The sequence below is a fragment of the Micromys minutus genome (genome assembly GCF_963924665.1).
Source record: "Micromys minutus genome assembly, chromosome: 22".
Taxonomy (NCBI): domain Eukaryota; kingdom Metazoa; phylum Chordata; class Mammalia; order Rodentia; family Muridae; genus Micromys; species Micromys minutus.
The window spans coordinates 6,545,861-6,560,193 of NC_137957.1; the positions used below are offsets into that span (position 1 = coordinate 6,545,861).

Genomic DNA, 14,333 nt, shown 5'->3' on the forward strand with positions numbered 1-14,333 from the left:
GGTGGAGAGGGGATTGTAGGTGTCTAAGGATGTGCCTGAGAACTCAGTTAACTTCCTTCTTTGGCTTTTCCCTTTGCCCTTACACATTTCGGATTCTCCGGAGACTAGGAAAGATAAAAGCTCCAACACTTGACTTTTGAAGGTCACGGCACACGGCGACTGACCACTGCACTTCCTCTACCTACTTGGCATGCTTTTTTAAAGAATGTCTTTGGTTAAAGACTTCATGGCCATGGAGGTGACATCATGCAGAAAACCCCGCTATGATGCCAGGGTTAGCTGCTTGATGGTCATTTGTGAAGAGCAAGAAATTTTGATATTACAGATACTGACCCTATTATGGGGAGAAGAGCAAAACCAGAAGCCAGAATGTTTAGTGCTATTTGTGAACTATATAGAATCTAAGTCTTACAAAGCCCCCTTAATAAAAAGGAGCCTTTTCAGTCTTTGGGTCCTGGGCCTTATGATTATGTCATTCCTCATACATTCCCATAGAACTATCCCATCTCAGATTTAACCACAGGACCAGGAGCTGCAACCTTCCACTCAAAATCAGGAGTTAGAAACTCTTTTTGACTCATTCAGAGTATTTCCAAAAGGACACTTCTAGGACACTTCTCCTTGGCTCTCTCTTATTTCTGCTCCCCCGGAAAGCATTGCATTGCTGGACACAAGGATTTAATAATCTTACACATCACTCTTAAATTCCCCTGGGTGAAACACCTCAGAACTTCTGTACTTTCCTGTGCCCACTGTGTAATTGGCCTAAGGGTAGAGAGAAGCTGACCCAGTGATCAGGGCACCTTATCTATAAACCCCAAGCCCCAAATGTACTATCCTTTTATCTTACCACATGACAGTAGCAAAGTGCAGAGGTCTCAGTATCCATGTAAGCCAAGTTCAGATAGTCCTTGTTTATAGAGGATGCAGTTTGTGGCTTACACTTGGAAAAGGATAAAGAAAACCTCCATTTCCCCAAGTTCTCTCACATACATATTCATACCTGCCCAGCAGTGTTCTGGCTTGGAAATCTTTTGCTAGTTCTTAGGAGAGGACTCTATCAAGAGAAGCTGCACCCATGGAGAAGCAATGACCCAGACTACCTCCCCCGGAACTTCAAAGCTTCACTGATCAATATTTGGTCCCAATTTAGTATCTCACATTGGGTTTCCTCATAACCCCAGAATAGTCTGACCTGGTTCCTTCCCCCATAGTTAATTATCTACAGAGACTAGCTGTCAGATCAGAGGCCTGAACTCCAGTGCCATACATAGCGAGAGGCTGTCTCCATCAGGTGAGGCTGCTGAAGGGACAATTATTGGATGTGCCATGATGGTAATCGGATTTTTAATAACTGCAAGGAGAAGGTGGGGACAGTAAATGCTTTAAGCCCCATGATAGGATTCCATATTTTCACATCAATTTTTTTATTTAGGTTGTTCAATCCTGGTGTTCATTGTGATGAAGTCAATGTGAAAGCCCAGAGATGAAGGGGGTTAAGCTCAGTCTGTATCAGTTTGTCCCTCATTGCTGGGGATTAACGTGGTTTCTAACACGCTATACGAATACTCAAACACCAAACCACACCCCTACCTGTAGAGTCTCTTTCTGAACATAGACGGGAAAGTTAAGACCGCATGTATATAACAACCAAGGAAACTCTAGGTCCAAAAACACCTGAGTGAGAACAAGAAGGGGCCACAGAGAAGACTTGACATCATTGTGACCTTGGGAAGATTCAAAATGCTCAGGGACAACAGTGCCCCCTGGTGGTCAGAAGCAAGTGTGAGCATGAGGGCTCTAGAATCCTCTTAAAATTGTCTACTATAGGTAAACAAACTTACTAGACAGTAGCTTTTGCTCTCTGTGTGTGTACAGAATCATGTATGGTTATATGAGTCTCACATATGCTATACCAGGCCACGAATTTTTTAAATGTTGAGAAACTAGGCATGGCACATGTATGTATAATTCCAACATTTGGGAGGTGGAAGCAGGAAACTCTGGAGTTCAAGGTCATCTTTGGTTACACAATAAATTCAAGAACAGCCTGGGGTAGATGAAACCCTGTCTAAAAGAAAATTTTAATTTATTTTGAGGCAAGAATCTCACTACGTTGCCGAGGTTGGTGGAGAACTTGTGATCCCCCTGCCTCAGCCAGTAGAGCACCTGGCTCATAGGCATACACTGCCATGCCTGGCAGAACAAAGCTAACCTGTAGTTAGTGCTTACTGTTTCAACTTACTATCTAACTATGGTACATGAGTCATCTTAATTAATCCTTACAACTCTATAATACGTAGGTAATAGTACCTTTAAAGAGAAGGAAATTCAGATTAAATGTCCGGCCAAGGCCCATCGCTCATAGCTGGCCTAGCTAGAATTCAAGCCAGCCTCATTCCAAAGCTCATGTCTCTCTGCCAACCAAGCTTTACCATCTACGCCCTAGATACTAGGAATCCAAGGCATCCTGCATACTAGGCAAATATTCTTCCACTGAACTACACCCTGGCCATACAGGATTTTGGAACCACTGTCTATGGTCTCCTGGAGACATCAGCTCAATGTGCTGCTATAAAGGTACTTTAAAAGATAAGAACTATGCAGTCTCACCCACGTGTAAAACCTTTGCACATCCATAACTGATACCCGTAACTGGAGACACCCACCCTAGAACACATACAGATAAGGAAGAAATGAAGGAAGAAGAAGAAAGAATAGGAAGGAAGGAAGGAGGGAGGGAAAGAAGGAAGAAAGAAAAGAAGAAAGAAACGAAGGGAGAAAAGAAAGGACAAGCCATGTAGCAGCTGAAATGACCACAGTGAACAAGATAGTAGGGATCAAATACAAGGTTGATGAACACCAGGAAAGCATTAAACACGAGAACTACAACCTCAACCCTAAAGTATTTTAAAGAAACAGGGTCAGGCTGGAGAGATGGCCCAGTGGTTAGAGCACTAACTGCTCTTCCAGAGGTCCTGAGTTCAATTCCCAGCAACCACATGGTGGTTCACATCATCTTTAATGAGACCTGATGCCCTCTTCTGGTGTGTCTGAAGATAGTGACAGTGTACTTATATATGATAAATAAATCTTTAAAAAGAAAACAAGTTTTTTATATAAAAATAATAGAGTCACAAAGATCAAGTGAAATCATGCTGCTCATGGTGGTATGTATATTTGTAATTTCATCATTTAGGAAGCAGAAGCAGGAAGTCCTAGAGTTAAACATCCGCCCGGGATACACGGGATCCAGAACAGCTAGCATTGTGTCAATATTCTATGTTAGCTCAGTGCACAGCAGGACCTTGCCTCAAACAAGCAACAAAATAATAGCAAAGAACTTTGTCTCTGCTTTTTCTCAACAGCAAAGAGTTCTAAGCTAAAAATACACAGCTCAACAGTAGAACACTGGCTTAGCAAAGCCCTGGGTTTGCCCTCCCTTAAAATACTGTTTGGGGCTGCAGAGATGGCTCAGCAGTTAAGAGCACTGACTGCTCTTCCAGAGGTCCTGAGTTCAATTCCAAGCAACCACACGGTGACTCACAACCATCTGTAATGAGATCTAATGCTCTCTTCTATTATGTTTGAAGATAGTGACGATGTACTCACGTAAAGTAAATAAATAAATCTTTAAAATAATGCAGTTTGTCAGCTGGGCTCATGCCTTTGATCCTAGAGGTTGGCAGGCAGAGGCAGGTGGACCTCTGAGTTTGAGGCCAGCCTGTTCTCTACAGAGAGAAATCCAGTACACCCAGGATACTCTGTCTCAAACAGACAAACAAACAAACAAAATGTAGGGCTGGAGAGATGGCTCAGTTAAGAGCAGTAACTGCTCTTCCAGAGGTCCTGAGTTCAATTCCCAGCAACCACATGGTGCCTCACAACCATCTGTAATGAGATCTGGTGTCTCTTCTGTTGTGTCTGAAGACAGCAACAGTGTACTCACAAACATAAAATAAATAAATAAATCTTTAGAAAAAAAAAAAGACAAGATCTTACTCACAGGTTTGATCTTGAACTTGAGACCTTCCTGCTTCTGCCTCCACATGATGGGATAACAAAATCTAGTGGGATTTTGTTTCTTTTGCATAGGTTGGTTTCCAACTCATGATTTCAAGTCTCCTCCTACATCAGCCTCTAGTTTAGCTAGAACTACAGGCATGCAGCCCTGGGTGATGAGGCTGTACATTTTCTTTCTTAAAAAAACAAAAACTTTTTGTTTAAATGAGCCTCTTGTCTAGTACCCATGCAAGTCAGAAGGAAGTGTCAGGTTCTGAAACTGGAGTTACAGGCAGCTGTGAGCCACCATGTGGGTGCCGGGAACCAACCCCAGGACCTCGGTACGAGCAAGCGCTCTAAACCACTGGTCCATCACTCCCACCAGGACTACATTTTCATGTAATAAAATTTTATGTAATAAAATTTTGGAAACATTGGTTGAAACTTTACGTTACTGAGAAATAAATAAGGCATCTAATGCCTAAAATAGAATTTGATTTGTAAAGTTAAGAATATAGTCTCCAGGCTGGAGAGATGGTTCAGTGGCTAAGAGCACTGGCTGCTCTTCCAGAGATCCTGAGTTCAAATCCCAGAAACCACATCCATCATCTAATGAGATCTCTCTGGTGTGGCTGAAGACAGCAACAGTGAAGTCACATATATAAAATAAATAAATAAAATCTTTGAAAAGAAGAAGAAGAAAGGCTTAGCCAGGCATGCCTTAGTTCCAGCACTTGGGAGGCAGAGGCAGGCAAATCTCTGGGTTTGAAATTAGCCTAGTCTATAGAGTGAGTTCCAGAACAACCAGAAACCTAGTCTTAAAAAAAAAAAAAAAAAAAGAAGAAGAAGAAGCATGGGGTGGGGGGGACAGAGAGGCTGGAGAGATGGCTCAGCAGTTAAGAGCACTGGATGCTCTTCCAGAGGACCCAGGTTCAATTCCCAGGACCCATTTTGGCAGCTCACAACTGCTTGTAACTCAAGTTCCACAGGACCCAACACTCTCCTCACACAGACAAACAGGAAGACAAAACACCAATGCAAATGAAAAAAAAAAATTCTAAAAATTAGTAAAAATGAAAAAAAAAAAGGGATGTGCACATGAAACACACACACACACACACACACCCTGAAAACTCAGCTCCAATTCCAATCATGTCTGTTAAGGCCTGGTGACTGCCCCCTGTCTAGCCTGCCATTTTGTGTTGTTACTAATGTTACAAGGAGACTCTCTCCTGCCTTGTTAGTTGATTGCATATGTTCTGTGCTTTGGTGTTCTTGGAAACTAAGTGTTGGTGTCTGGGAATTCTTGCACAAACTATTCAAACACAGATCTTAGTCAAATAGGGACGGTTTTTTGAATGCCATACCCCAAGATTGATATATCAGGGCCACAGACCAGACTGAGGAACTGGTTGTGATGTTAAGATCCTAAAGGGCTTTTATGCCTAAAACCCACAAACATCTGTGCCAAGTTATTCCACCAAACAGGATTTAGGGACAAGGGATTTCCTTAGGAACATGTCTTTGTTGTACCTTTGTCCTGTTCCCATTGGTTGGGGTATTTTAACTATGGTAGAGGACTTACCTTGTCTAACATTCATGTCCTAACTTGCCAACCAGGATGTCAGTTCCTAGGAAGGTCTTGCAAACTTCAACTTTACTTGATCCCTATTCAAAATGGAAGTCTTATTCCAAAAAGTTTCTTATATTGAAACAGGTGTCTCTCTTATATTGGGTTCCATCCCAGGGGCAGCTTACAAAGGCAAGAAACCACAAAAGCTCATACATAGGTACAAGAAGTGCTCCTGGATGGTTGGTGTGGGTCCAAGCTTACTGTACAAAGCAGTTCTGACTTCTACTGTGATTGGTTTCCAAGAACACCAAGGCACAGGACATTCTGGTAAAGCAGTAACAGTGTATGAGGAAAATTTCCTCGTAACAGCTCATGAAAAAGTTTCATGATAGACAAGTAACAGTGCATAAACCATTAACATTTTACCTAGGCCTTAACACAATCACAATAGAGTTCAGTTAGAACTGCTTTGTAGGGCTGGAGACTTGGTGGTTAAGAACACCGACTACTCTTCCAGAGGTCCTGAGTTCAAATCCCAACAACCACATGGTGGCTTACAACCATCTATACTGGGATCTGATGTTCTCTTCTGGTGTGTCTGAAGACAGCTCAGTGTACTCACATACATAAATAAATAAATAAAGAAAGAACTGCTTTGTATAGTTAGCCACAGTAATTTGGACCCAAACCAACCACCCAGCAGCACTTCCTACATCTATGTATGAGCTTTTATGGTTTCTTGCCTTTAAAACTGCCCCTGGGATGGACCCAACCATAAGAGATACCTGCTCTAATATAAGAAGCCATTTGGAGTAAAACTTCCATTTTGAATACGGGTCAAGTAAATTTGAAGTTCACAAGACCTCCCTGGGAACTGACATCCTGCTTGGCAGAGACATGTATGTGGGTAACTGCCATCCTGGTTGGCAAGTTAAAACATGAATATTAAACAAGCCAAGTCCCATGTCACAGATGAATACCCCAAACAATGGGAACAGGACAAAGGTACAACAAAGATATGTTCCTAAGGAAATCCCTTGTCCCTAAATCCTGTTTGGTGGAATAACTTGGCACACATGTTTGTGGATTTCAGACTTGAAAGCTCTATAGGATCCTGGCTCAAGGTCACAGTCAGCTCCCAAGCTTGGTCTGCAGCTGTGAGCAATCAGTCCTGGGGCAAATGCACAATAAACTATCCTAGTCTGAGATCATATAGTTATTGGGGTGACTCCTGGACCCCAACAATGCCAAGGTGGAAGGAGTAGCTTCATCAAGTTGCCCTCTGACTTCTACATGTGTCCATGAATGCATATACAAATTACCCTCTTTCTTCTTTAAAATATGCTCCAGGGACTGGAGGTAGCTCAGAGATTGAGAGCACCCGCTACTCTTCCAGAAGTCCTAGGTTCCATTTGCAGTACCCACAGCCACGCTCAGCTTCAGTTCCAGATGCAACACCCTTTTCTGACCTCCACAGGCAGTCACATGGTACACAAATGTATATGTAGACAACCTCACATATAAGTCTGGGGGTTAAAATGCTCTGGCCAAACCTGGTGGCATGTGCTTTTAATCCAGTACTAGAGATGCAGAAGCAGACAGACCTCTCTGGGTTAGCATAGACTATACAGTGAACTGAATTCCAGCCCACTCAGGGCTACCTGGTAAGACCCTGTCTCAATAATAATAATAATAATAACAACAACAATAATAATAACAACAACAACAACAAATTAAGTCTTAAAGCTACTTTGTAACTACTTTAAATCAGATTGGCAAGAAAATTATAGATCCAGTTTTACTACTGAATTCAGACTTTAGAATTTGTAGCTTCTCCGGACCTCATAAACTGGGAAGAGGTAAACCACATGAATTTCAAGTTCTTTTGCTCTTGAGACAGAGCCTCACCAACTAGTTCAGGCTGGCTTCAAACCTGAGAACCTTCTCCCAGCCACTAGCCATGGTGCCCACCCAAGGTCTCTTTCTAAAATGATTCTAAAACACTGGGGCCTTTGTTGTTATTTTGAGACAGGGTTTCTGTCTGTCCTGGAACTCACTCTGTAGCCCAGGCTGGCCTCAAATTCAGAGATCCCCCTGCCTCTGCCTCCTGAGTGCCACCACTCACAATTCCCTCCTCCCGAGTGGGACTTGAGGATTAGACTCCGGTCAGGCCTGGCAGCAGGTGCCTTTACTCCCTGACCCACTTGTCCAACCCTTGTATTCTTGTTTTGAGACAAGGTTTATGCAGCAGTCCATCTGTCTTCCAATTCTGGGCAATCCTCCTGCCTCATTTCTCCGAGTGCTGGAATAACTAGTGTGAGGCCTCACACCCAGCTTTAAAAGTTGTCTTTGTTTAACCTGAGGGGTGGGTAATATGGCTTAGCAGATAAAGGCAAATGACACCAAGTCTGTAGACCTGAGTTTGATCTCTGGACCCACCAGAGAACCGACTCCCAGAGCTTGTCCTCTGACCTCCAAAGGCAGTCAGTTCACAAACAAAACAGACATAAAGTTAAAGAGCGAAACTTTGTTACATCCCATCCCCAGCAACTCCATAGAGAAAACAACCACTGGGGCTGGAGAGACGGGTCAGTATTTGTTGCTCCTGGAGAGGTTCAAGGTTCAATTCCCCCGTTCCCACATCCCACATGCTAGTTCATAACTGACTGTAACTTCAGTTCTGATCTCCACAGGCACCCAGCACATACAGGCAAGATAACCAATACAGAAAATAAAGTGGAAATCTGAGAGGGGAGCCATTCCTAAGACGGAGACAAATGTTTCATTCTAAACTCTGAACTCAGCATTGGGATATTTAAGAAGTCTCAAAGGGCTGGGCAGCAGTGGCTCATGCCTTTAATCCCAGCACTCAGGAAGCCGAGGCAGGCAATCTCTGTAAATTCAAGGCCAGCCTGGTCTACAGAGTGAGTTCTGGGCCAGCCAGTGCTACACAGGGAAAAAAAAAGGTATCTTAGATTTTAACATCGAGTCCAGTATAGGATAGTCTAGACTAACAGTGGCTTTCGATATATAAAAAACGATACATCTTTCATGGCAGGAAGGATTTATACGTATGGAAGTTTTGCCTGAATGTTTGTGCACCACCTGTGTACCTGGTTCCCAAAAAGGCCAGTGGGAAGCATCAGATGCCCAAGACCTAGAGTTACAGATGGTTGTGAACAGCCCTATTGAAGCTGGGAATTAAACCTGTGGCCTCTGAAAGAGCAGCTAGTGTTGTTAACCACTCAGCTATCTCTCCTGCTAACCGGGGAAATATTTTTAAGAGTCTCACTAAGTAACCAAGGCAGCCCTTAAACTTGTAATCCTCCTGCCTCAGACTCACAGGTGCTGGAATTAGAGTGTCCTACCCTACCTGACATGGATTATTTTTTTGACAGTGGACATACCCAGGACTCTTTACACGTGACACAAGCTAACTCAGCTGTTTCCTGAGCCAAAGAAAGGTGCACTTTACAGTGGCTGTTTGCATCGAAGCTGAGGGCCAGTAAGTAAGGCCTCTTAAAAGTGGCCTCCCTCACCTTATCTGCCCTATCTGATACAACCCTTGCTTTCCCACCGGGTTGGGTTGGCACATCCTTTTCCCTTCCTATCTTTGCTCTTGGACCCTCCATCTGGAAAAGGCAGAGAGGGAAGAACACAGAGGGCTGGAGAGTTGGCTCAGTGGTTAAGAGCACCGACTGCTCTTCCAGAGGTCCTGAGTTCAATTCCCAGCAACCACATGGTGGCTCACAACCATCTGTAATGGGATATATGACACCCTCTTCTGATGTGTCTGAAGTACGGCGACAGTATTCTAGGAAGGAGGGAAGGGGGGAGGGGGAAAGAGAGGGAGAGAAAGAGAAAGAGAGAGAGAGAGAGAGAGAGAGAGAGAGAGAGAAAGGAAGGAAAGGACAACCCAGCTGAGTGGCTTCCGTCCGTACCACTCCCACCTTCAGTGCTTCTCCAGCATTCATTCAGGTTCTCTTTCTCCACCCGCCAGTTGCTAACCACTGAATAAACACTCATCCGCAGCTTGTAAGTGAACAGGACCCCACAGGGAAATAACGGGCCAGGGCCCTCTTAAATGAATGTTATCGATCCACCCGTCCACTGTCTTCCCTCCTGCAAACCCGATACAAAGGCTACACTTGGGCATAAAAGACAACACGGTTTGTACTTTTGGTTCCAAGAGTTTTTCAGTTCATTTCCATAAAAACAAAATATAAAAGGCACCGCCACCATCCTCCCCTCCTGGGGGCGTTCTGTCAAGGTGGTGTAGGCTGCTTGCTCCAGTGATTCATAGCTCATCATGGGATCTGTGCAGGGCATGGTCACATAGATCTGCAAATTGCACGTAACAACGTGAATGGAACAGTCACTCTCACACCCACACACCCTTTACCAGAGAACACCCCAAGCCAACCGACAACTACCATTCTTCAAAGAACACACTTTGAAGTGGCAAACTACCCACACCACTCCCTCTCCTGTATCCAGGGTAACAGAGACATATTCTGAAAACCATCAGGTAGAGATTAGAGAGAAATCCCTCTGAACCCTAAGCTAAGGGAAATGGAAGCCAGTTGTGTGGGACATCTATCAGAGGTCTGAGTGTGTGGGCACACGCTCTGTGTGGTGAGGGTCAGGGCTGCAAGCGGGGTTCCACAAGGCTGGGAGCATAGGACATGAAATGAAAGGTACTTACCTGTCCGCTTACTGCAGAGTTTGTCTTTAACGTTGTCAGCCTCTCTCGAGAAGAATTCAATAAGCTCATCTTCGTACTCCTCCACAATGCTCTCACACTGCCGACCAAGAAGACAGAGAACTGACCCAGGATCCCCAGACGGGGCAGACACTGGCTCAGCCCTCTACCTGGTTTTGGGGTGGGGGTTGGGATTTTATAGACAGGGTCTCACTATATGGCCCCAGCTGGCCTAGACCTCACTATGAACTAGGCCAGCCTCAGACTTGTGCTGATCTTCCAACCCGAGGTGCAGCTGCCCCTCGAGTGCTGGGTGACAAGCAGTGGTGACAAGCATGCGTCACCATACCCACCTCCAACTCCCAGTCTGCCCGGGAATCCCTACGAACTCCCAAGAGCCAGCTACTTACAGCCAGAACTCACCGCAAACTTGAGGGTGCCGCTGATATCTGAATCGATCCGAATACCCTGCAAGTCCAGTTCACTGGATTCTCCGTTCCGGCCCACAACACGGACGTAGTTCTTGCGGTGGGTAGAAGGGTCTATCTGTTCCCCATACTCCTTCATTCGGTCACATACCTCCTCAAGCAATTCTGTGAGGTGGGCTTCTGAGCGGGCATAAGGTACCTAGAGATGGACGAAGCCTGTGATCGCCCTCTTCTACCTCAGATATAAGTCATTTGAACTCTTGCTTTTCCTTTCAAACCTAGCTCAAACAACTCATTCTAAAAAAACAAAAGCAAAAAAAAAAAAAAAACCTTTCCTAATAATGTTCTGTCACAATGTCTACTCATCCTTTCTTCCTCTCAAGTTACTTTTTTAAAAAGATTTATTTATTTTATTTATGTTTACTTATATTACACTGTAGCTGTCTTCAGATACACCAGAAGAGGGCATCAGATCCCATTACAGATGGTTGTGAGCCACCATGTGGTTGCTGGGAATTGAACTCAGGACCTCTGGAAGAGCAGTTAGTGCTCTTAACCTCTGAGCCATCTCTCCAGCCTGTCATTTTGTTTTGTTTTGTTTTAAAGATTTATTTATTTATTATATGTAAGTACACTGTTGTCAGTCAGACAAACCAGAAGAGGGCATCAGATCCCATTACAGATGGTTGTGAGCTACCATGTGGTTGCTGGGATTTGAACTCAGGACCACTGGAAGAACAGTCAGTGCTCTTAACCACTGAGCCATCTTTCCAGCCCGACCCAGTCTTGAAAAAAAATTAAAAAACAAACAAACAAAAATGTAAAGAGATGGTACAGGCTTTGATGACAGCACACTGACATGCTTCATGGGAACGCTTCCTTGAAGGGGCTGGAGAGATGGCTCAGTGTTTAGGAACACCTGCTGTTGTTCCAGGGTTTACACACGGCATCTCACAATTGTTTTTAACTCCAGGGGATCCGGCACCCTCAGACAGACACACAAAACACCAACCCACATAGAGTAAAAATAAATAAGTCATTAAAATAAATGTCCTTGCATATTATTTACTAGGTATAGCTTTAACTTATGTTTCTAGCTAATATACATTTCTTGAATACAAAGACTTCTTTTATGCATGAGTGTTTGCTTGCATGTACGCACGTCCGGTGGCCGTAGACACCAGAAGAGAATGTTAGATTCCCCAGAAGGAATTATGAGACACTACGTGGTGGGTGCTAGAATCTGAACCAAGTCCTCTGCAACAGCAGCGCACCCCTAACCACTGAACCATCTCTCTAGCTCCAAGGAAGACTCTGAGTCCAGGGATTACAGGTGTGTGCCAGTATGCTGGGTTTGTGGGATGCTAAGGACCAAACCCAGGGTTCTGAGCATGCTAGCTTAGCACTCTATCAACTGAGATCTATCTATACACATATATCAATACTGCTATAGTGAAACCAGAGTCATGTGAACTGGGGGTGTGGGGAAATGGACTAATCAAGGCTTAATTTCTACAGCTCAAATAATTCATTGAGGTTTGGAGCCAAGAAATACTTGGTTATAACTTCTCAGCCTCTTCCAGATAGGCAGAGCCCAACTGCTCTGTTGTTTATGAGGCAGGGTCTTAAGTAGTCCAGGCTGGCCTTAAACTCCTGACCATCTCGTCTCTATCTCCCAGTACTAGGATTACAGGCATGCAGATGCCATAACTGGCTCACAGCCCAGTCCTTCAGACACACAATCTTCTGGCTCATTGTTTTTTGTTTGTTTTTATTTGGTCTATTGGTTTTTCCAGATAGGGTTTCTTTCTGTAACAGCCCTGGCTGTTTGGGAACTCTCTTGGTAGACCAGGCTGGCCTCAAACTCAAGATCAGCCTGCCTCTGCCTCCCCATTGCTGGGATTAATGGCATGCACCACCACACCGCGCAGTTTCTTTTCTTTTTGAAGACAGTACCTAATTCTATGATCTAGCCCAGAACTCAGAAAGGTGATCATCATTACAGGTCGAATGACTCCCTGCTTCTTTTCTCTTCCGATCTAAACCAAGTTCATACTCTAAGCCCAGATGAGCTACTTTGAGGGACAGTAAGTTACCTCCACAACTGACTGACTGCCATCTGGATTGATTCGGAAGGATCCCATCTGAATGGTCTTCTTGGGGTCCACGCGGGCAATTTCCCACTCTAATTCATCCACCAGAGCCCTGCAAGCTGGTGTCAGGGAAGAGAATTGGGATGGGGATGGTGAGCTTGTTTCAAGCTTTGTGTCTTAGGACTCCCAAGGGTCGGCTTCCTCCCACTTCTCCACTGGTATTTGTGCTTTTACCTCCACAGTGTAGATCCTGGCTCCTTCGAGCCCAGGCAGTTCCCAGCAGGACCCCCAAAAGCAGGGCCAGCCAACCCCAGCCTTTCATCTTTAGCCGAACAGGATCGCTCCACCTGGATTTTTATGAAAATAAAGCACAGGTATGAGGAAAGCGATCCATTTTTCCCATGACCGCTACCCTTCATCCCAAGGCCTTCAAAGGCTTCTCCTATCCGGAAGACCGCGTTACAAACACCCGAGGGACCGCAGTTCAGGATGGGGGAATAGGAAGTGAGCTCAGGATCGGGACTCAGCTCCAGAAACTATGCCCTCCACAGGTGAGGGCCTGGATGTTGATACTTTAACACTGGACACTGAGGGTTCACAGAGCTATGCCGTAGCTTTGAGATGGAGGTTAACGATTATGCGAGGATGACGGGCAGTAAGGGGCTGCCGGCAAGGAACCATCAGTCAAGCCACAAAGACAGCGAGAACACTCCATAACCAGGGCCTATATGGACCTAGCACCAAGGGTTCCAGAATCCCCATCTCCAGAACGTATGAAGTTCCCGTGCACACGGACCAGCCCCTTTTGTAAGGACTCCGCCATTGCTTCGCTCGGATCCATTCCCAACCTCAGTGCGCCCACTGCCTCTGACGCTCGCATCTGTCCCACCTCTGCTCCCACGGCCGCCGCCGTGGCCCAGGCACTGGAAAGCAGCCGGACTCTCACTTTGCTTTCTGTGGTTCCCAACCCTAGCAGCTGGCTGGGAAGAACGGGGCTGTCCCAGCTTCTCCAGAGTGATCCTGCGCCCGCCAGGTTCAGGGTGGCCAGTGACCGCCTGGCCCAGCTTCCTGCACTTAACTAGGCACCTAAGCGGAGATCTGAGGGTCCCGTGCGAGCCCCCACGAAACTGACCCTAAGCCCGCCCCTCCAAACTCTCGCGCGAGCAGGCAGCTTTAGGGGCGCCTCCAAGGCAGCGAGGACCCCTTGGAAGGCTTGAGGACCCAGACTTGCGTGGCGAGTCGGTTCACGTGACCACCCAAAGAACAAAGGTAGCCTAGCCTACTGTGAGGACTAGGCTCAAGTGGTGCGTGGGGATCCTGCATCAGACTAGGTGGGCTAGGCTTTGCAAGCAGATGCAATTAGTACTGGGAGAGAAACCTAGGTTTCAATGCCCAAGATTTCATGACACAGCAAACTACATTTCCCAGGAAGCACTGCAGTACCACTCTGACAGTAGCTACAGGTCTTTTCTTTAAAAAAAAAAGTTACTCCCTTCTTGTGCCAAATTAATAAATTATCATTAGGTATGTATTGG

General features: G+C 45.3%; 1 protein-coding gene across 2 annotated transcripts; it reads right to left on the bottom strand.

Moving 5' to 3' along the window:
• Nucleotides 1–9,758: 9,758 nt before the first annotated feature.
• Nucleotides 9,759–13,936, bottom strand: CNPY2 (canopy FGF signaling regulator 2). 2 transcript variants are annotated; one of them, XM_080935584.1, is made up of 6 exons: nt 13,688–13,936; nt 13,033–13,145; nt 12,802–12,917; nt 10,701–10,904; nt 10,281–10,377; nt 9,759–9,916 (listed from the first exon to the last, which is right to left on the bottom strand). In XM_080935584.1, the coding sequence occupies exons 2-6, from the start codon at nt 13,118–13,120 to the stop codon at nt 9,873–9,875; spliced, it is 549 nt and encodes a 182-aa protein (XP_080791710.1). In that variant the 5' UTR covers nt 13,121–13,145; nt 13,688–13,936; the 3' UTR covers nt 9,759–9,872. The 2 variants fall into 2 exon arrangements, with proteins under 2 accessions (XP_080791710.1, XP_080791709.1); XM_080935583.1 differs by having other exon boundaries at nt 13,647–13,936.
• Between the last annotated feature and the right edge of the window lie 397 nt (nt 13,937–14,333).

Coding starts and splice junctions, on each gene's coding strand:
- CNPY2 (XM_080935583.1), bottom strand. CDS start 13,678: ATGCGAGCGTCAGAGGCAGTGGGCGCACTGAG. Junction 10,905..12,801: donor GCAGTCAGTCAGTTGTGGAG/GTAACTTACTGT, acceptor GTCCATCTCTAG/GTACCTTATGCCCGCTCAGA. Junction 10,378..10,700: donor GCGGCACCCTCAAGTTTGCG/GTGAGTTCTGGC, acceptor CTTGGTCGGCAG/TGTGAGAGCATTGTGGAGGA.